We start from the raw sequence: 24,562 nt of genomic DNA, 5'->3' as shown, positions 1-24,562 counted from the left end.
GGAATAGTTTTCCTCTACTATGTGTTGGTTGCAGAAGGGATGTATGTGTTGGGTGCATATGCAGTTATTTTGTCTTTTTTGTAAAGGTTGTAGCCAGTGGTGTGTGGGTAAATTTTTAACAACCGGCTCACTTTATAAAAAATTTGATTCTTCACAAAGCTCTATTGTATCTTCAGATGTCTTTGTTTCTGCTTCTTCAAATTTTGTCCTTTTAATGTTTAAGAAGTTTCGTTCTATTTCATTTTTTCAACTAATGGCTATCCGCTTTTTTGATGGCAAAACTCTAACCCTGATTAAAATTATTTTAATTATTTTAAAAAAAAAAGAAAAAACCTAAATAAAAACATATATTAAAGAAAATTTTCCTATATTACCTACAACTTGCCTATTATCAAATGAAATCCTGAACAAAAAAAATGTAATACTAATATTACCACTCATAGTCAATCAAATGACCATAGACTGTAGCCGTTGCGATGAATTTTTGTATTTATTGATAGTGCAACAATGTTGCATTTCCAAGAACTTAATATTGCAAATTCTTGGAAATTCGTCGAAAAATAAGGCATTATTGTTTATTCAAATACCCAGTTCAGGAGTTTTAATAACGTGTTTGTGTTTTAATGAATATGGGCATTGTTTAGTAAATAAAATCGTTTATTTCTCCTTTATGCATTTATTTTTGATAATAATATATGTAAGTGTTTATTATACAATTTCAAAATATTTACAAGAAAAAGTATCACCATTCATCATCTATCCTTTCATAAAGAATTTTAATAACCTACTCGCCCGACTTAAAAACATTAACAACCGGCTCGCAAAATTTGAAAAATTTTAACAACTGGCTGGTGCGAGCTGGTCCCAACACACCACTGGTTGTAGCCATTGGCTGAAAAAAAGTGTTGCAGAACTACCTGGGTAGTAGCAAGGACTGTATCATTTGATGAAATATACCATGGCACTTTACATATGTCTTCTGGGATGGGATAGGATGGGTGTGATTACTTCCAAATGACTAAAAGGACAGTGACACCATTACCATTTATAATTGTCACTGATGTGTCTAGAAAGAGGAGACTTGTTGCTTTATCTGTAGTAAAGTGTATTTTTGGATGTTGGCTGTTTATAAATGTACTAAACTTGTATTTAATAGCCAGACTGTTTAACTGTGTAGAGTTCTTGTTGAATGTGAATAATTCAAATAGAGAGGAAAATGTGGCTCCAATAAGGTCAAGGATCTTTTAGTGGTACATTGGTAATCAATAAATAATATGAAAGATGACAATGTCTGAATTTTTCATGATAATTGCCTGTGATAAGGTGGGGAAGTGACTGCTAATTGTTTGGCTAGTTTGTAGGTGGACTATATCTGCTGTCAGCTATTTGTAACGGTTTGGGAGGATTGGGTTTGCGAATTTTTAGGATCTGATATATCTAAGGTGGTTGACATGATAAAATTTTAGCTCTTTGGTAGTTTCTTTGGACCAAGATATAACATTTTATAATAATATATACCAGGCATGGGCAACCTTTCCCAGTTCGGGGGCCAAATTATCAGTCTGTCTCCGAGTCAAGGGCTGGACCAAATTATTAAATGAATTAAAACAAGTTGCTACTTCATATTTCATTTATTTATAATATATGCTTTGGTGTCAAGCTCTACATAAATTTTATAATATAATGAACGACATAAATTAATGTAAAGATTGGCCTTGTACTTCAACTCCGGGACTATCAATATTGACGTTAATATTACTTAAGGATAATCGCATAGAATTTTCGAGGTTTTCGTCCATTATTCTTGTCCGAATTTTTGATTTATTGTATTTCATCCTTGGAAAAAACTTCACACATGTGTGCTGCCGAAAAGACCAATGATTTTTCTTGAAAAGGCTTGTAAATTTGTATATTTTCTTCCACTAAATAAAATTTATAAAAATCTGTCAAAGCAATGTTGTTAAATTGTGATTTTAGCACTAAATCTGCCTGAAGCTCAATAAGTTCCATCTGTAAGTTTTCTTGCACATTATTTACATCAGCATCCATCGGACGTGCAAATATATTATTATTACGGGCGACTCCATGGAGTCCTTAGACTCATCGAGGGAGGCCCTAAACATCAAGTCCACACAACTATATGACATTCTCACAGTATCTATCATACCTTTTCTTGAACTCACTCACCATCATAGCACCCACAACAGACTCTGGCAGCTTATTCCACTCATTTATCACTCTAAAAGTAAAGAATCCCGCTCTAAAACCTCTGCTAACCACACTCTTGCCCAGCTTCCATAGGTGTCCCCTAGTTCTCCCACCACCAGCCCTGATCTCAAAAATATCCTCGGAATTAATCCTATAGAAACCCTTGAGCAATTTGAATGTCTCAATAATATCTCCCCTTTTCTGCCTATCAACTAATTTCTGCAACTCGCAAATCTTCAACTTGTTCTCATATGGTTCATTCCATAGACCTGCTATGCTATCATCTTAGTCACTCGCATATATAGCGAATGTGGAGTCTTTGTTTTTGAAGTTGAATATGAAATTGCTCTATTAGTGCCTTCAGTTCATCTCCATAACAATTATAAGGAATGTTTTTATGAGTTGCTAGAGTAGGAAAATAACAATTTTTAGCTCTTATCTGACTTTCCAACAATCTTAGTTTATTACAAAAAGCTTGGACATGTCCATGCAGTTCATGAACCAGTTGTCCTTGTTTTTGCAATTTAAGATTCAGTTTGTTTAGATATCCAGTGACATCTACATGGAATGCTAAATCACACACCCACTCATCATCTCTCACTTCACAGTAATAAGACTCATCTTCATAATCCAAAAATAGGTCTGCCAAATACTCCTTAAATTGGCAGTGATTAAGTGCACGTGATTTAATAAAGTTAATACTGGCTATACAACTTCCATAACATTTGTGAATTTAATCGATTTTGCACACAGATTTTGTTGGTGGATAATACAGTGAAAATTTGTTAAATTTTCTGGGTGGATCTGTAGTTCTATTGCTCTTTCATGAACTATTCCAATAAATCCTTTCTGTGCACCAACCATTGCAGGGGCTCCATCAGTGCATATGCCAGATAGTGAGCTCCATTTAAGCCCATATCTCTCGAAGACTGTGTTGACTGTTTCAAATATATCTTCACCGGTAGTTGTTCCTTTTAACGGCCAAAGTGCCAATAATTCTTCTGTGATGTTGAAATCCTCATCAACTCCTCGAATAAATATTGCTTGTTGTGCTGTATCGGAGGCATCGGTGCTGTCATCCAAAGCAATTGAAAATGCTTCCAATCTAGCAATCTTCTCTTTTATACTTTTTTTTTTTTTTAATATATCATCAGCCATAATTTCTATCCATCAGAAAACAGTATGTCTCAACAAATGAATATTCTCAAGGTCTTTTTTCTTTTCAGGACAGTTATACTTGCAACATCCAGCAGACATTCTTTGATAAATTCTCCTTCACCATATGACTTAGAATGCTTAGCGATTTTTTCGCTTACCACAAAGCTGGCTTTGACAATGCTGTGGTGCTACGTTCTTTGCTTGTTGAACATTTGCTGCTGGGTATCCAAGTTCTTCAACTTCTGTATTTCATCTTTTCGTAAGTCCATCAATTTTTGCGTGATCTGCATGTCTCAAAGTAAAGTGTTTCTTCAAGTTGTATTCTTTGTTGACGGATACGGATTCGTTGCACAGCAAACATATAGGCAAACCTTTATTCAGAATAAAATAATAATCCTCCGTCCAGTTCTCTTGAAATTGACGATTCTCTGCATCTACTTTTTTTTTTTCAATAACCCCTGACATTGTCCCAAATTTATAAGTGATATTCAGAACTGTCAAACAAAACTGTCTTCTACACCGTAGGCACTGAACAGAACATAACATCAATGCAGGCACTGAACAAAGCACAACACCAGCGCAAGTACCTAATTGGCACGTTCACACACGCTGCTAGTCAAAGTGAGAAAGAGACCTTGGTTTGAGAAAACATAGTTTGTTTTGCGCAAGAAGTGTTTGCATGAAGCAATGGCTGACTGCATACCTAGAGTCCGAATAATAAATCAAGTAGGGATTAAATGGATGAATAACACCATTAAGCTTGAGCTGCAAAAAAAGAAACTATGGAGGGAATTTAAGGAGAAAGGTGACCGGCAGGCACATAAACGGTATAAAGCGCAGGCCAGAAGGGTAACGAGCGTGGTAAGAAAAGCAAAAAAGATTACGAAAGAACATTGGCCATGCAAGCTAAAGAGAATCCTGAACAGTTTTTTAGATATGTAGCAAGTAAAAGGAAAAATGTACATGGCAGAATTATTTTAAAGAATGCCGATGGTAGGGAGGTAACTGAATCAGTTGAGTTACTGAGTGAGCACTTTGCAAGTATATATCATCCAGTTGGCGACATTGCAGAAACGAATAAACCAGTAGATTATACGGGAATTGTGGTGAATGAGGTGGAGGTGAGTAGTCTATTGCATAACCTCAATGTCGATACATCCGTGGGATTGGATGGTATACCAGCTCGTGTCGTACGAGAAGCAGCTAAAGAATTGTCAGTGCCCTTGACCATTTTGTTTAATTTGAGTCTCGGGTTTGGGTTAGTCCCGAGGGGGTGGAAAGAGGGGAAAATAATTCCACTGCATAAAGGTGGTTCCAAGACTGCTGTTGTAAATTACCGACCGATTAGCATATCAGGAATCATTGTCAAGCTCTTAGAGAAATTAGTCAAGAAAAGAATACAGGATTGGATAGATGAAAATGGGATATTGTATGGGGGATAACATGGTTTTGTGAAGGGTAGATCATGCCTCAGTAACTTGCTCACGTTTTATAACACAGTGACGGCTTAACTGGATAGGGGTAATGGGTTTATAGTGATACTACTGGACCTTGCTAAGGCCTTTTGACAGGATACCACATGGAACCCTAATCACTAAACTGGAGCAGATGGAGGATAGATATAGGGTTGGTGAGATGGATAGGAGGGTGGTTGAAGGAGAGATACCAGAGAGTGGTTTATGCAGGAGTGGAGTCTAAAAGACGGCTTGTGACTAGTGGTGTGCCGCCGGGCTCTGTTCTTGGACCACTGCTTTTCAATTTGTTCATCAATGATATAGGAAAGGATTTGAGAGGAAGTGTTCACTTGTTTGTTGATGATGCAAAGTTGGGTAGAGCAATTGTGAGTGCACAGGATGTCAAAATTTTACAGGATGATTTGGATAGTTTGGAGGACTGGGCTAGGAAAAATGGATGTCAATTTAATGTGGCAAAGTGTAAGGTTATTCACTTTGGGGTGAAAAGAATAGCAGCAGTATATCGCATTGGTGGAACCGTACTCCAGGAGATTGAGGCCAGGGATTTGGGAGTGTTGGTGGATAGGGAATTGAAGTTTTGGGGGTGGGGCACATTGTAAAAGTGATTAAATCAGCTCATCAAATCACTTGGCTTCTGAAAAATACTTTAACATGCAGAGACAAACAAGTTGTTGTTCCTCTGTATCGAGCCTTGATAAGACCCCATCTGGACTACTGTGCCCAGTTATGGGCACCAGGGTTTCTTTGTGATGGGGAGGAAGTGGAGAGGATCCAGAGACGAGTGACCAAGATGATAGGTCTGTGGAATGAACCTTATGAGAATAGGTTGAAGATTTGTGGGTTGCAGAGATTGGACGATAGGCGAAGGAGGGGTGATATGATTGAGACATTCAAATTACTGAAGGGTTTCTATAAGATTGATCCAGAAGCTATTTTTGAAAATATGACTGGTGGTGGGAGGACTAGGGGCCATGCATGGAAGCTGGGCAAGAGCTTGGTTGGCAAGTGAGTTAGAGCTAGGTTTTTTACTTGGAGAGTGGTGAATGAGTGGAATAAGCTTCCAGAGTCTGTTGTGGGTGCTACGACACCGACACAGTATGATAGATACTGTGTCAGTGTCGAATAGTTGTTCTTGACATGATGATAAGGCCTCCCTCGATGAGTCTGTCAACTCCTTAGAGTTGCCCAGAACAATAATAATAGTAGAACACGCCGTGTTTTCTCTCGCCATGAATCAGAGAAACTTTGCTGAAATAGATTAGGGCTGGATCAAAAGAAGTAGAATCTAGGGGTTGCCCATATGTGATATATATACTTTGTTGCAAGAATAACTTTATTATAAAAATTAAATCTTCTGCCTTAAATATTGAAGCAGAAGAGTGGTTGATTCCCCACATCTGCAACAACTAAAGTGAAAAATTGTCACTTGAAAAAATTAGCTCTCCAACGTTGCATGTTTTGTTGCTGAAACTTGTTTTAGAAATCATTATCAGCATCGAATTGATAAGGTGCAAGTTTCTTTAAAGAATTTATACACTTTTTCTGTAGAGATTTTGTAGGATTTTAGTCAATGCATAGACATCTGATGACCTACAGGCCTTATCTCTCTCTCTCTCTCTCTTTCAGATATATAATTTCAATTTTGTAAAGCCTTATGTTTTGGCTAGTCTTCAAAAACAGTGAACAATACCACGAAAATTTAGGCTCATCCAACTAAAATCTGCAGTACTGCACCAAGTTGAAATTAGTCATAGTCCTTTAGAGAAATACAAAGCTCTTGCACAGAACCAACCATAAATGGGAATATTTATTGAGAAATTTACTTTGCCCAATCTGATTTATAAGCATTTACAAAGTTTGGGACATTATCTAGAACTTCATAAAATATTATTTATATACAGTTGACCATTCAACAACGCAGGGGTTAGAGGCCCTTGATTCATTGTTCTGTTACAGTGTTCAAAAATCCGCATATAACTTTTGACTCTCCAAAAACTTGGCTCCTAATAGCTTACTGATGGTCAGAAACCTTACTGATAAACATAAATAGTCAATTAACGCATATTTTGTATGTTATGTATTATTACATGCACCTGCTGTCAATTATTAAATAAGGAAAAAATAAAATTAAAACTGAAAAATATGTCTTCTCCTAGTAATAATATTTATTGAAATCGTAAAAAATGTTCATAATATAACAAATGTTAACATTTTGTAATTCCTCTGTCTTTGAGTGCGAGTGTTACCAGTGCTAATTTTGTATATATTTTTTATGTATGGACTTTTTCAATCGAAGATGACTTAGCTGATCTCATATGGAGGTAGCAGAGTTTTTTTTTTTTTTTTTTTTTTTTTTTTTTTTTTTTTTTTTTTTTCCCGGAAACTTGGGTTTTTCATCCTGCATACAGACAAATCGGTCCTTCAGAATACACAATTTACTGACAAAAATACTAGTTGTGGTGATGGGCAGTAGATGGCGTTGATGTAGGCGATTGGTAGTAGATGTGAAGACTGAGAGTTGTACAGTAGGTGTCCTGCGATAAGTTTATGGACTCCTTGGAGGTGTCACGAATAATAATAATAATAATGTATTTAGTCTACTGGCAACCGTGCACTTGAGGGATGTGTCACCACTTACTGGTGTTGTCGGCATGCTTTGACCGAACATTCTTTTCTCATAATTAAAAATTTTGCCCCAAAATGAATAATCCAAATAAATAAAAAAAAAAATAAAATTAAAAAAAAACTATAAATTCAACAATGATTGGGAAGAAGACTATTGTTTTATCCAGAGTTAAGAGGAGTGTTTTTGCTTGTTATGCAATGGTTTAATTTAGTTGTGTATTTATCCGAATTTCATAGTTAATTCATTTGTTAATTGTTATCATTTGATATAATATAAGTATAAATTATAAATATATAATTAAAAGTATAAATTTTCACAGAAAAAATTGGTGCATGGCACTCAGGAGAGATTGGGATTGAGATTGGGAGGACCCAATCTCAAATGCGCCTGCAACCACAATCAGGTTGTTAATTGTACTGTAAAATGTTGCTCTTTTTTTGCCTATTGTAAACTCTGTTGCACCGTTGTAAAATGTGGCTCTTTTTTGCCTATTGTAAATTCTGTCTCTATATTTGCCTCTTTATATTATTACTACTTTATTATGCTGTCTATCTTACGTCCCCTTTGTGGCTTATTCTTTTGTACAAAACTTATCCACCTTTCACACTTCCTGTCGTATGCCTAAGAGTACTGGAAAATTTATTTGTTTACACTGCACCACCGGTATTCCTTTCTCGGCATAAGACTCAGTAATACGGTCGGCAGATCTCTCTCTCTCTAGTATAAATTCCTTCAAATAAAATAGCATAAACAGTCATGGTCCACAATTATTAAATTTCACTTCTAATACCTTATTTGTTTCCCTCTCTCAGGTCAGAGTTTATTTAGGAACAGTGCATTGTAAATCAAAAGATCAGGCGGCACTCTGTTGACATATAAATTAAATACATTTATTTACACTAATACAAAAGTACATCAATTAAATGATGGGGAGGTCCCTCTCTCTACCTATCCGTTAAAGTTTAGCGTTAAAAAACTTCCCTTTACAATTCTTAACAAACTACACAGCATAAATATTCATGTACTTCTCTGCTTATAAAATAAACTATTACTATTATTACGGGCAACTCCAGGGAGTCATTAGACTCATCGAGGGAGGCCCCAAATCATATTCATCAAAACTATTTGACATTCATACAGTATCTATCATACCTCGCCTTAAACTCATTCACTGTCACAGCATCCACAACAGACTCAGGGAGCGCATTCCACTCATTCACTACTCTAAAAGTAAAGAACCCAGCTCTAACACCTTTACTAACCACACTTTTGCCCAGTTTCCATGGATGTCCCCTAGTCCTCCCACAACCAGCCCTGTTCTCAAAAATATCTTCTGAATTAATTTTATAGAAACCCTTCAGTAATTTGAATGTCTCAATCATATCTCCCCTCCTCTGCCTATCAACCAATTTTTGCAACCCACAAATCCTCAACCTGTTCTCATACGGTTCATTCCACAGACCTGCTATCATCTTGGTCACTCTCCTCTGGATCCTCTTCCCCATCAAGAAGAAACCTAGGTGACCAAATCTGAGCACAGTAGTCGAGATGGGGTCTTATCAAGGCTCGATAGAGAGGAACAATAACCTGTTTGTCTCTGCTTGTCAACGTATTCTTCAGCAACCAAGTGATTTGATGAGCTGTTTTGGTCACTTTTGCAATGTGTCCCCTAAATTTCAATTCCTTATCCACCAACACTCCTAAATCTCGTGCCTCATCAATTTCCTGGAGCAGGGTTCCGCCAATCTTTTCACCCCCAAAATGCATAACCTTACATTTTGCCACATTAAACTGACATCCATTCTCCTTAGCCCAGACCTCCAATCTATCCAAATCATCCTGCAAAATTTTAACGTCATCTGCATTCACTATTGCCCTACCCAACTTCGCATCATCCGCAAACAAATGAACTGTTCCTCTCAGATCATTTCCTATATCATTTATGAACAAATTAAACAGCAGTGGTCCAAGAACAGATCCTTGTGGCACACCACTAGTCACAGGCCGTCTTGTGGACTCTACTCCCGAGTAAACCACTCTCTGATATCTCTCCGTCAACCACCCTCCTATCCATCTCACCAACCCTATGTCCGTTCCCATATGCTACAATTTACTGATTAGAATTCCATGTGGAATCCTGTCAAAGGCCTTGGCAAGGTCCAGTAGAATCACCGTAAACCCATTACCCTTATCCAGTTCAGCCGTCACTGTGTTATAATACGTGAGCAAGTTACTGAGGCATGACCTACCCTTCACAAAACCATGCTGTCCCCGATACAGTATCCCATTTTCTTCTATCCAATCTTGTATTTTCCTCTTGACTATTTTCTCTAAGACCTTGACAATGATTCCTGATATGCTAATCGGTCGGTAATTTACAACAACAGTCTTGGAACCACCTTTATGCAGTGGAACTATTTTCCCCTCTTTCCACCCGCTCGGGACTAACCCAGACCCGAGACTCAAATTAAACAAAATGGTCAAGGGTACTGACAATTCTTTAGCTGCTTCTTGTACAACATGAGCTGGTATACCATCCAATCCCACAGATGTATTGACATTGAGGTTATGCAATAGACTACTCACCTCCACTTCATTAACCACAATTCCCGTATAATCTACTGGTTCATTCGTTTCTGCAATGTCACCATCTGGATGATATACTTTTGCAAAGTGCTCACTCAGTAACTCAACTATCACAACTGATTCAGTTACCTCCCTACCATCGGCATTCTTTAAAATCAATCTGCCATGTACATTTTTCCTTTTACTTGCTACATATCTAAAAAAACTGTTTAGGATTCTCTTTAGCCTGCATGGCCAATGTTCTTTCGTAATCCTTTTTTGCTTTTCTTACCACACTCGTCACCCTTCTGGCCTCCGCTTTATACCGTTCATGTGCCTGCCGGTCACCCTTCTCCTTAAATTGCCTCCATAATTGTTTCTTTTTTTGCAACTCAAGCTTAATGGTGTTATTCATCCATTTAACCCCTACTTGATTTATTATTCGGACTCTAGGTATACAGTCAGCCATTGCTTCATGCAGGCACTTCTTAACTACCTCCCATGCACTATCAACTTCTAGTCCTTGCAGTTGTACATGCCATGGCACTGAACCAATCAAACTCCTAAGCTTGTCATACTTTCCCGCCCGATAATTCCACATGTACCCTGTCTTAATTGAAAATTCTACACCTTTAGCCACCTCCCAAGTTATGACCCTATGATCACTCTCACCGATTGGTGGCAATGTGGTCATATTTGTTACAGCCAAATCCTCAGATGTAATTACTAGGTCAAGCACTCTCTGACCCCTAGTATTTTCCATTATATGCTGTCGCAGAGAGTTATCCCTTAATAACCGCATAAAATCCAGTTCCTTCCTCCCGTGTGTCCTCTCCTCACTCCAATCAATGCGACCATAGTTGAAATCTCCCATAATAATCACCCTCCTTCCACCCATTTCTTCTATTTGCTTGTGCATACTGTCACCACCATCTTTTCCATCACCTGGTCTATAGCAGCACCCAATTGTATATTTAGTTCTGCTAGCCACAATCTCACACCAAATGGCCTCAAATGTGCTCTTTTCTCTATCCTGCAATTCAACTTCTATTCTCCTTGGCTGGAGCTCATCAGCTATCATCAACAATACTCCTCCCCCCATTTTATTCTCTCTGTCATTCCTGAACACACTATACCCATCACATTCAATCCCACTAGTTATATTATCTACAGTCAGCCATGTTTCACTAATACCTATAACCTGTGGTCTGGAAGTGCCAACCATGGCCAAAAACTCTTCCTTCTTGTTCCTAATACTCCTAGTATTAGTGTACATGAATTTAAGACCCCCATTAGCCCCAACCCTACCTTGATGCCTTATATTAACTATCCCACTCTGATTTGTTGTCCTTATTTGCTCTGGCATATTATATTCATTCTTACATTCAACTGCCTCCATAAGGACTGTATCTCTACACCCCCCCCCTCCCTAACAAATCTAGTTTCCCTGAATTTGCACATCCACTACATTCAGCAACACTTTCTCAAGTCTTCTTACACCGTAACCATTCAAATGCAAGCCATCCGTCTTATATAGATCCTTTCGCCCATCAAACTCACTCCACACATCCACAAATTCCACACCACTCGTCATACATAACCCACGCATAAAGTCATTTGCAATTATAGCCCTCCTTTTAAACATTTCACTGTCATACCGTGGCAAAAGACTAATCATTCTAACTCTCTCACTCTTTTCTTTTGCTACCTCAAACAATTCATTCAGGTCTTCTATCATTTCCATTTTATCTCCTTTCAAATCATTCGTACCTGCCACAACAATCATTTCTTTCACCCTTTCCTTTTGCTCTCTAATAGTCGCAGTTACGTCCTTTATGGTCGCACCAGGTTGGTACGATTTTGTCAAATCCTCTACTAACACACCTCGTACTAACGAGTCTCCATACAGCACTGTATCCTTCATTTTGTTCATGTTCACATTCATACGTCTATTTTTCCTGTCATACCTTTTATTATTGGTTGGTTCATTCAGTCTACTTTTGTTCATGCACTCTAGCTGCTATTTTGCTCTTTCTATCGCACTATTCAACAACGCGATCTCACTCAATGCATCTATCTCATCTTTTTTGTTCTCTGAGAAACCATTTATACTATCATTCACACTTTCTACATTCACGCTCTCACAATTTTCATGTACAACCTTGCCGTTTCTTGTCATATCCCTATTTCCTTCATTTTGAAGGTTGACAAAAATATCACACTCACGATCCAAAATACACTTCAATTCCGCATTCTCCCTACATTTTCTACACACATTCAATCCTTTATCATCATCTAACCACACTCCGACCGCACTCCTCAAAGCGTACATTTCACAGCTAGTACACTGGCTCATTTCTTTTATGCTACCGTTCTTTGATAACGATGGCGAACCTTCATTACTGGCCGCCATTTTCCTACGCACAGGTGCCATATTTATCTGTAACGTGTTTTGTCAAATTAAACATTATAACACACCAAAAATAGACGCACTAAAATACGCAAGGCAAACAAAACAAAACTACACAATATTAAGTAATTTGTATCGATAACTGAAAACGATACTTATCTTATCTGGAGCTTGCACGAACACTACTCATTACGAATTCATCTAGCGGCGACTTCCGACATAGATTATGTTATAAAACACTTGAGTACACTAACCACGTTAATAAAGCTCTAATAATATACCAAAATTAAACACTTAAGTCCATTAAATTGAATCCAAAACACCAATAAATCAACAAAAAACACAAATCTCTCAGGAGCTCTCCGATAGCACGACCGTTCACCAGCTAGCCTCTCAACTATTCCAATCTATTCATAAGGAAATCAATATGTTATGTCAAGTTATCTCACAATTGTATTCCAATTACTAACAAACCCAAAGGCTTTCTTGTAGACACTGCTTATTCCTTGTACCTTAAATCTTATTAATCCATCTAAATTATTTCTCCTAGATTGCATAAAGAAAACATAGAACAAAAATGGAATAAACTCGCATTGGCTCTGTCATCTGGGGGTCGTGCATTCATTCAAGGTTCTGCTCTAGAGTTCTCAATCTTTTCTTCCGTTTCAGGCCTTTGATTTCTTTCTACAGTGTCTTACTTCACCGGCATCTCATCAAGGTGTTGGCGGGGTTTCAGAATGCTTATTTCCGGGATTCGTGGGTTCCTGCGAGGGGGTCCAACATGCAGAGCTTATGCAGTCTCGTTCGGATGGCAGTGCATTCTTCTACAGGTGCTAAAGTCTGCTCCTCGGGTAATAGCTTCCGGTAATATCCACAGCATCGTCCAAGATCTAGACAGCCTAGTGGACCAGCGTCCTTTTCTTCTCTGACTCCCCAGCCATGTAGTCGTGTCCTCTATTCTCGACTGTCGATATCGATGTTCTCCTCAGCACCTTTTTATTTCTCCATCTCCGGGACGTTTCACGAAGGGTTGAGATCCCCGAAGAATTTGGCAGAACTCCTTGATCTGATATTAAAGCTGACCATTTCTCTGTTATCTCAAGTGCACTTCAAAATCCGATTTGTCTGATCTGCTCCGACCTTTTTAGAATGACCTTGAAGGTTGGCATACACAGTTTTAAAGGTTTCCTATGCACTTAGTTAAAACAATAACATACAGTTTCTAGTGACACAGCATTTTCTCTTGTTGTTACTAATTTTAAACATTCTTTGTTTACTACATTTGGGCAGGTTACTTTCCCATCGGAATATATACATTCTTTATATAAAGATTATTTTTACAACATAAACTTTTGAGATGTGACCTGTAAAAATCAATGTAAGGCCCTTGTAAAAAATTCTAAGCTATATCGAATTTTACAGTATGGCATGATGATTATTCATTAAGTAGATCGTCATAAAGGTCTTCACATTGAGTAGAAGGAAGGGTTGTTCTTGCTGTCTCAGGGGTGGAAGGAGAGGCAGACACAATCAGTGTATGGAAATACATCATAATTTCTGACTTTTTTGCTTTTTCATTTCTCTAAAAATGTTTCTATATGGCACTAATCTTTCTTCCATTCGCTTTAGTTTGTGCCCATATCATAGAAGCATCCATGTCGTAAAAAAACATCAAAAGCAGTCTTGAATAACTGATACCTCTCTGCCAGATTGTCTGTCAATTTCTTTTTCTGGCACTGCTTCTTCTACGTCGTCTTCCTCATTGTCTGCACTGGTTTGGAAGCACTCATCTCCATCAAATCATCGTCTTTTAATTCATCTGGTGTAGTGTTGATTAGCTCTTGAATTTCTTCAAGATCCATATCTTAAAACCCTTCACCTGCTCCCCACCTTTTTTGCCATATCCATAATTTCTCATGATTTCCTCAGTTGGTTCTGGCCTAAATCCTGTGAAGTTATGCACAACATCTGGACACAGTTTTCTTCAGCACGAATTTATTGTTTCGGACTTGATGGCTTTCATGGCTTTTTCTATAACAACGATGGCATCTTGAATGGTGTAATCATTCCAGACTTTTATGATGTTCTCTCTCTCTATCAAGGTTCTCTTCCATATTGTTGACAGTCTTTTCCATCGAGTACTGCGTGTAATGAGCCTTAAAGGTCCTTATGACTCCCTGATCTAGAGGCTGAATTAGAGATGTGTTTGGGGCAAGTACACCACTTCGATGCCTTCAGTGTTGAACTCATGGAATTCTGAGTGACCAGAGGCATTGTCCAATATCAGAAGAACTTTAAAAGGCAGTCCCTTATTGGCAAGGTACTTCCTGACTTCAGGGACAAAGCATTGATTGAACCAATCCTGAAAAGATGTCTTGTTGTACAACCAAAAGACTGTCAGCTGGTGTATCTTTTCCCTTCAAGGCTCGAGGTTAGCAGCTTTATAGATAAGGGCAGTCCTGATCATAAACCAGACTGCATTTGCACAAAACAGTAGAGTTAGCCTATCCCTTCCTACCTTAAATCCTGGTGCTTGCTTCTCTTCCTTACTAATAAATGTTCTTTGTGGCATATATATATATATATATATATATATATATTTTTTTTTTTTTTTTCTCAGAATAGGGCACTTTCATCTCCATTTAAAACCTGTTCAGGCAGATATCCTTTCTCCTCAATGTTTTTTTTTTTTTAACGGCATCTGGTAACTCGTCTGTTGCCTCTTGGTCACCAGAAGCTGCTTCTGTTATCTTGACAATTTTAAAGCCAAACCTCTTTCCTTGAATAATACCATTCAAGGAACCATGGGGACCCATATGAAATGGGTCCCCATGGTGTTATTCAAAGTTTACAGTATTGCACTAAACATGATCAAACTATGTTTTGCTGACATTAAATTCTCCAGCTTTAGATCCTTCACTTTCCTTTTGCTTTAATTCTAATGTAATGACTTTGCTTTTTCTCGAATCATATTATAGTCTATAGGTATGCCTTTTTTATAGCAATCCTACACCCACATAAAAGCTGCATTTTCAATACGAGATAAAAAGGTATTCCCTCAAAGTGCAAGATTTTTGCACTTGCTGCAGCAATGGCTTTACGAATTTCCTTTTCTTTTTTTACACTTAAGCAAGATTCATTTATATTGAAATGGTGGACATCCGCAGCTGCAGACCTCAATCTACGGTACATATCAAGCAATTCAACTTTTTCTTGTAATGTCATGACTTTTTCTCTGCTGCTGCTGCTGCTTCTTGGGAGCATTTCCAGCATCACTAGTGGCACTTCATATGGGTCCCATGGTGTTATTTGCAGCCTACAGTATTGCACTAAACATGATGAAAATATGTAAGAACTGCAAGGAATCACTTTTTGTTATTCCTTGAATAACAAAAACTGTTCACATGGAGCAGTTTTTGAGAGACAAACTGCTCACGTGGAGATTAGCGTTTTTAGCAGATACAACACTTTAGCTCACTGCAATAGCAACAGGAGGTAGCTATGAAATTTTTACAGTAGTACTGTATATACTACAGTTAATTTTATGCAGTTACTCTACATTTGTTTAAATTTCTGTTGACTGCGAATGGTGATATGCATGACCTGTGTGTTCGTGTGTGTAATTTTTGATAAATTTTAACTTTTTATAATAGATTGTGTATACTTTATGACTAGTATCTACATATATTTTATGCATTCATGGCATAACTTTTTCTTAATTTTTCGATATTTCTAAGCTACGCAATTTGTCTGCAAGTTTTTTCAATTTGTTGCAAATCTTCAAAAAATTTTCAAATATATTTATTCAAAAAAATTCTGCATGTAAGTGGATGTGTGCAGTTCAAACCCATGTTCTTCAAGGGTCAACTATATCATTCCTCACTTTCTCAGGATTGATAGTTGAGTGTAGCATGTTTATTCATACTTCGTAGTTCCATTCTTGTGCTGAAGATGGAATAAAATACATTGCCTAAATATATATAAATTAGTTTTAAACTAATTCATCCCATTTATACTATGAATTTGTTGAATTAGTTTATTGGATAAAAATGTCTGGAAAAGATTCAGAAATAAATAATGGTAAGGCACAGCATGAACATTTGAAATGCTTCATGTCCAGGTTTTCATTTGAAATTGAATTGCATAGCTTGTGTTCCAACTCCAGTTGTCATGTATAGTTAACATTAATCAAGTATATTCTCCCCCTCATACACAGGCTCATTTTTTCTCAGTATCAGTGGATATTCAGTGCATAACTTGCTTCCTTTTGAGCTAAATAATAAATAATGGTTAACACATGTGAAAAAGATTTTGTCCTTAATATTTTTCTTCTTGCAAATACATCTGAGTGTATAAAAAGGAACAGTAAAACAACATTCAAAAATGACATTTCACTTTGTTTACTACTTGCATATCAGTCACAGATATAGGAGAAAGAGAACACTTTTAGAGTTAAAAAAAAAAAAAAAAAAAAAAGAAACTGAACAAGTTGAACACTTAATCTAATGTAAGGGCTATATACTTAATTCAAAAATAAATTATTGATAATTAAATTACTTCCCAGGACTTGTTACTTTGTGGCATTTTCAGTAATTCATGTTTCATCACCTATTTTGTCAATGTCAAATTACAAGCAGCAGTTGCCCAACATCCTTTCACATTTGAACTGTAACTGAATCTGTTATTCCTGGTTATCTTTTATTTCTTCTCAGTTCTGTTGAACAGCCTTCTCCATGAAGTATTCCCAAGGACTACAACCCTCAACTCTTCAAGATGAATATCTACAGATTACTTTGCTCTTGACTTCAGCCCATACATAGCATTTAAATGCTATAAGCGTTATGGCTTCTTGTGTCTGAGCGAGTGATATAAAAATTGCTGCTAAATGTGTTTAGATGTATTTTGCTCCCACATCATATCAGTACTACACAATATGCTATTTCTTAACATGCTTAATTGTACATGGACATAATCATGTGCTATCATAACGAACATGCAGTAATTAATTTTGAGAACTATCTAGATTAGATGCATTATCAAACTGACTTATATACATTGAGAGAATGTAATCTGCATGTCCTTAAGGCATGGGGGTCAGATTTCATTTGACAGAAATGACTGGGCAATGTCATGCATATCCATAATTGTGCAGAAGGGGCTTATTTTAAAGAATAATATCACATAAATAAATAAATCTAATATTTTCTGTATAGTTTTTGATTCATTTAATTTCCTATGAAAAGCTTGCTTGCAATTTTGCTGACAGTGCAATAGAAATTATAACTAAAATGAAAATTTTAGTTATAACAGATAATTATATAAAATTTTGAGAATTTGTCTATATAAAGTTATGGTTTGATTTTATACAGGCAGTCAGTTTTTCGACTTTCTCACAGGCCAGATTATAACTTCGTCTTAAGACGAGACATCCCTGATCTACTAAATAGAAGGGGTAATATGATTGTGACAGTTTGGGGAGTAGGTGGGGTGCTTACAAGATTAGATTGTATATTTTTTTTCAGAGGGAAGGGAGGAGGCAAAATGTATCATTTGAAATTGTCTATAGTAAGGTTAATTTGTTACAAAGGAGCAGTAGATGTGTGAGAATTCTTTGTATAACTCAGTTGGTTATTACTGTGGTTTACTTTTTTGCACTTTCGCAACAGTATGGGATAAGTTTGATTTCCTTGATTTATCAAGTTAATTTCTCAGTATTGTAATTGGGAGATTCAATAAAAATTTATGTGAATTTTTCTGATAATTTTTTCATTTGCTTTGATATGTATTTAGGTATTCTGAATCTTTGTTACTCATCATTAAATAAAATGAAACTAACTTTTAAAATATAAGAATTCTTGCAAGAATATTTCTACAAGTTACAATCCTTAGTTCAAAATCATAGGTATTGCAATAGAGAATTTGATGATGAAAAAATCCTTATTCAGCATCAAAAAGCCAAACATTTTAAATGTCACATATGCCATAAAAAATTATATACTGGACCTGGCTTAGCCATACATTGCATGCAGGTAAGTGATAACTTTTATTATAATAAAATTTTGAAGAAATATACACTTGTCTTTTAACATGGCATGTTAATAAATTTTTTTTTTTAAAGTTTTAAATCCTTTGCATTTAATCCTAGATATTGCATTATACTGCATGCTTTAAGCAGAATCCAGATGTGTATTGCTTAATTATGTAAATTATATTACTGTAAGCACAACTAGATGGAATAAAAGCTTTTGAAATTTCTTCTCTAGGAATTTTTGTAGGATTGCTTAAGGGTCAAAGCTGTATAACTGGGAGGGGACTGCCACACAGTCTTCTAAGCAATGTAGAGAAGTGACCATGGCTTCTGAACTAATGTCCGTTCCTCACCTTCTTTTGATGAACCCTGTTAGATGCCTACCTGGATACTGAATAAATGAGGATGGGCTAGCTATTTGGGATTTAGCCAACTGAATTCTCATAGACTTAAACCACAATATAAAATGTTGGTATAACATTCCAGTTATTACTAACACCATGTTGGAACATGGCTGTTAGTAATAGAGAAAATATGCACAAATTCACATGGAGAGAAGATGCAAGAAATAAGAAAAATCTCATTGACTATGTTATAGTTGATAGTGATGTTTTCCCACTGGTTCAGGATACAAGCGTATACTGAAATATGAACTGATCACTATTTAGTTTTGAGCAGGATAAAACTGAATTTCATATTGAAAAAAAGACAAGTGTCTAAGAAAGTTTAAAATGAATCAAAGTTGAGCAGCTTTCAGATGTGAACTGTAGACTCAAATACACAAACACCATTGAAGAAAAAATGAAAGAATTTGAAAACAAGAACCAAACTTTGGAGATTAAGTGGTAAACGCTTAAGAAAACATTTGATTGATTCAGCCAGAGAGGCATGTGGTGAGGTTCTCTGAATGGATAGAAAATTCAGAACTCCATGGTGGACTCAGAAAGTTCAAGAGGCAATCAAGGAAAAGAATGTCAGTTCCTGGCAAGTAAGTCAGCTTGTGCTCCTAAACAATATAAGAAAGCAAAGCATTGTGTAAAACTAGCTAAACAAAAGTCATGGGAAGACCTTAGTAAGAACATAGAAAATAAATATCAGGAAGGCAGCAAAATATTTTGGAGGCCATTGAAAAAGTACTTTAAAACGAATCACATATGATAAAGGTGAAATGAAAACTGAAGATAACAATATTCTAGATGTTTGAAGTAATTACTTTGAGAGACTGCTAAATTAATCAAGCAGTGTTGTTAGCACAATGGTAGAAAACTCCCAACAGGAATGCAGGCAGGAATACATAAACATTCTTGAAGTAGAAAAAGTCATCCAAACAGCTGAAATGTGAAAAGCAGCTGGAATAGATAAGACCAGAAATGTTCAAATATAGAGGTATAAAAGTTTTATAATAAATTTAGTTTAATCCTTTATCCAAGTGTGAGCAAACAAACTTTTCTCCTGAAAGTATCTTCAGGACTGGGGTAAGGTGGTACAACACCTTAGCAACTCGTTGCTAAGGTGGAGCAAGCTGATATCCTTCCTATCTCAGTATCTCCCATAATGCAAAACACATCTCCTTGCGGATATGTCTAATGTTATGCATTAAGGGAGGGGCACTACCCAGACTAGTTTCGACCTTTATTGAGGTCTCTTCAGTGGGAGCCTCTGAAGATGGTGTTGTACCACCTTACCCCAGTTCCTGAAGATACTTTCAGGCACAAACTTTGTTTGCTCACACTTGGATAAAGGATTAAACTAAATTTATTATAGTCTAACCAAGTGAAAAATAAACTTTCAAAATAAAAGTTCTACAATGATTGATTTGCATAATTCAGAAGGCCTGGTCAGAGGATCAAATTCTGGATGATTGCAGCAGAACTCTCATAGTATACCATATATAAAAAGGGAAATAAAACTGAATGTGAGAAATACAAATTTTCACTTTAAGACAACTAGTTGAGAAATCTTGGGAATATAACAATGAGTATTCAAGTTTTGTTCATCTGGAAAAGGCATATGACAAGGTGCCTAGAGGCAAGCTCTTCAGAATGCTACAATTACATGGTTTAAATGGACATATCCAGCAATATGTAAGCTGTAAGTCAGCAGTTAAAATTGAAGGAGGCACAGGAAAGATAATTTGGTGTTAAATCAGGTGTACAAGGGTGTGCATTATCTTCACTGTTATTTATTATCTGTGTGGATCACATTATGAAGGAAAGCGGCATTAAATCTGATATCAAGATCGATGATGTTAATCTTAGCTCTCTTTACTTTATTCAGATGTTATACTTTTAAATAAATCCAGCACAGGTCTGCAAAATTCCCTGACTAAATTGAATATCTGTTGTACTGAATTTGGTATGAAAATCAGCAAGATGACAACAAAGGCAGTAAAAATAGGCAGAAACATTGAAAACATCCACTGCATCCTGTATGGTGAACCAGTAGAATAAGAAAAACATTTTGCTATTTAGGTGCACAATTTTTAGTGAAGACAGTAAATTAAATATGGCAATAGACAACAGAATTGTTAAAGCTGATATGGTAGGAAGTCGGCTGAATAAATTTATGTGAAATGAGAAAGAAATTAATCAAAACACTAAATTATCTGTATACAAGACAGTGTTCAAACCAATTTTAACTTTAATTTAAATATTCCAAGAAATTCTATTCTTGGTTTCATCTGTTATCCAAGTGTAAGCATACAAAGTTTGTGCATGAAGTAACTTCACAACTGGACTATTTATTTTATGGAGGCTAATGACTTTGCATCATTTGCCTTAGTGTCCCATAATGCAATGCACCGATTCTTATGGACATGTATAATATTATGCATTATGTGAAGGGTCATTACCCAGGCCAGTTTCGACCTTTATTAAGGTCTCATCAGTGCAAGCAAACCCAGAAGTGATACCAAGGTTGAAGTAATGCAGAAGTCATATTTCCATATACAAATAGCCAAAAGGTGTCACACACCTTATTACTAAAATACACTGGATTAGAGATAGATGTTGAAAATCTTCACTTGGTTATACTATAATTTAAAGATGCCAAGAAATTCTATTCTTGGTTTCATCCTTTATCCAACTGTAAGCAAACAGAATTTGCATGTGAAGTAACTTCACGATTGGACTACTTGCATATAGAGGCTAATGAATTTACATCAGTTGCCTTTGCAAGCTTTGTTTGCTTACACTTGGATAAAGGATGTACATAGAAATTGTATTCCTGAAAAATATCAAGAATAGAATTTATTGGCATCTATAGGGAAGGTGAATCCCAGAAAAAATATCAACTCAAGAACATCAAAATTGAAGATTGGTATACTATCAATGGAAAGGAAATAGAATTAGCAGAATTGGAAAAATACCTGGTTAAATGATATATGTTACCAAAACTAAGAAGGAAAAAACAAGCAGAAATTTTTCTCTGTAGCCAATACTAGATGTTATATTGAGGCAATAATGGTAAGAGAATAGGAGTAGTATAGTATTCAACACTAACTGTGCATATAATCTTGAATAACCTGTAGTATCAATTAGTGATGTGTGGCAAATATCAGAATGGAGAACTGGAGAAAGAAGACAAATACAGGTCTGATATTTTTCTGTGAAACAAATGCATGATTTATATTCAGCCAATAATAGTAAGCGAAAAGGATTAGGTATAGTATTCATTGTTAAATATGTGCATAATCTTCAATAGCCAGCAGCATCAAGTAGTGATGTGGCAGATATCAGAAGTCAACTGGACAATGAAATTTATTTGTGCTTTGATCCCACAGAAGGTTTTCTACTAAGGAAAAGATGAATTTTTTAAGAATTATAAAAGGCAGTTGACAAACAAAAACGAAAAGTTGATCCTTGTTGCAGATCAAAAAAGCACAGTAGAAAATTATTGCAAGGCAGAAATGGTTTGGGAAAATTTGGAGAAAAGAGCAAAGCTAATAATATCTAAGTACTTCCTAGATTTCTGTTCAGGACATGGACTAGTTATTATTAACACTGTGTTCTAGCATAAAGATGTGTGCAATGAAGAGTAGATCAGAGAAATAAGTCTCGTTGACTATGTTATTGTTGATAGCAATATCTTCAAGGTTCAGGACACAAAAAAAATGCAGGGGATTTAAAATCGGAAGTGATCACTGTTTAGTTTTGAGTTGGATGAAATTAAATAAAAATAAAATGAGAAAAAAGATTGTAAGAAAGTTTTCAAATGAATCAAAGTTGAGCAGCTTTCAGAGGTAACTATACACAAACACTATTCAAGAAAATATGAAATAGTTTGAAAACAATAATGAAACCTTGGAGATTCATTCACAAATAATGAAGAAAGCATTGATTCAGTCAAGGGATTTTTTCCAGGGATAGAAAAATCAAAACTTCGTGGTTGACTCAGAGTTAAACTGAGTCAACCACGGGCTGACTCAGGTTAAAAGGGGCAGTCAAGGAAAAGAAGAAAGCATATCGAAAGTTCTTGGGAAGTTAGCTTGTGATCTCAGAGACATTGAGAAAAATGTAAGAAAGCAAAGCACTTTAAAACTGGGTAAACAAAAGTCATGGATATTTTGATAAGAACATAGAAAATAAATATCAGGATGTTGATATAATAATCAGAGGCTATTACAAAAGCTTGGAAATGGAGGAAAGAGTACTATAAAAGAATCAAAGATAATAAAGAAGACATGACTGAAATTAGAGATGTTCAGAGTGATTACATTGAGAGATTACTAAATGAAACAAGTAGTTATAGCAGTTGTTTTAGAATGGAACTTGATTTTTAGTTTGCAGTTGGGTATTGCTCTTGTATCTCAACTTTCTTTTAGAAAGGGCAGGTGATTTAATTGCTGAGAAAAACGTAGTTTCAACTTGCTGCATTGTCTAACCTTGCATGCTATCTGTCCACTATGAATAATTAGTATCTTTGTGTTATGGCATATAGAAAAGTTTAGTTCTTTAGAAAATTTTCTTTTCGCTTATTGTTAGGAAAAGTTGTCCCCCAACATCTCAATCTTCCTTTTTATCACAAGTTTTCTCTGCTACCCAGGCTTATTGTTTGGTGTTGCATTTCATCATCATCATCAGCACTTAACCTTCACACCTGTAGCATCACCCCCACTTTACATTTCATCCTGTTAGCCTTTGCTTCACACCAGATAATTTCAAATCACTGCTACATGGGATATTACCTGGGACATTTATCTCATGAACTTGTTCACAATATGTACTTTGTGTTTGCTGTATGTCAATTTATGGTACATTTTTAGTTACAAAAATAATGACTTTTTTTTTTTTTTAGTGAATCACATCCACAAAGGTTATAAACACATCATACATCTACTACAGATGGGTGAAGTTATATAATTTTCTGACCTTGCTCTAGTGCCAGGCATGGAACTTTTTGAATTCAATTCAAGCCTAGAACATTTAAATAGTCTTAAACCAGGCATTGAAACTCATCTGCCATCTAAAGACAATCAAAAACATTTGTCTGTAGTTTGATTCAAACCTACAGCCCTATAAATTTGAAAGACATGCTATCTACTTAGTCTTCCATCTCACAACTAGCCATTCTCCCAAGTAGAAATTTGATAAGTTCTTGTTATTTTTTATTAGCTTTCTCTTTTCTTCTCATTTTCTCAAAATATTTCAATATGTGTATCTTACTCTGAAGTTCAGGTCTTGAACAAGAACTAGCTTTCCATTTTGATATTTAAAATTGGATGCTATTCAAGATGCTTAAGTTATATTTTTTAATATTGTATTTGTTATGTCCTTCTACCCCTCTCCTTTATTCTATGATATCTGTAGAAATAATTATTCAGAAGGATCTGGCTTTTGTCTGAGTAATGTTGTTATTATTATTCAGGCCTCCATGGAGTCAAGACTCATCGTGGGAGGTCTTTTCTAAGAAACACAAGTCTATCAAGACTCATCGAGGGAGGTCCCTCCTAGGAAACACAAAGGCTCTCATACTACTCCTTAAACACATTGACCGTACTCGCTCTCACCACTCTATCAGGCAATGCATTCCATGGTTCAACCACCCTCCATGCAAAGAAACCACTCCTCACCCGCTTTCTCACAGTTTCCTTT

General features: G+C 36.1%; 1 protein-coding gene across 1 annotated transcript in view; it reads left to right on the top strand.

Moving 5' to 3' along the window:
* BuGZ (Bub3 interacting GLEBS and Zinc finger domain protein) overlaps positions 1-24,562 on the top strand; it is a 102,313-nt gene that overhangs the window by 13,797 nt on the left and 63,954 nt on the right. Inside the window, exon 2 of the mRNA XM_090415489.1 lies at positions 18,345-18,471. Coding sequence (XP_090271615.1) covers positions 18,345-18,471 — 127 coding nt within the window. The remainder of the gene's footprint in view (positions 1-18,344; positions 18,472-24,562) is intronic.

The sequence above is a fragment of the Typopeltis vanoorti genome, chromosome 3 (assembly GCF_054136105.1).
Source record: "Typopeltis vanoorti isolate ZY-2024b chromosome 3, IOZ_Tvanoo_1.0, whole genome shotgun sequence".
In the NCBI taxonomy this organism is placed as follows: Eukaryota; Metazoa; Arthropoda; class Arachnida; order Uropygi; family Thelyphonidae; genus Typopeltis; species Typopeltis vanoorti.
Note: the sequence above shows the minus strand (reverse complement) of the source record. Positions and strands in the feature narration are given on the sequence as shown.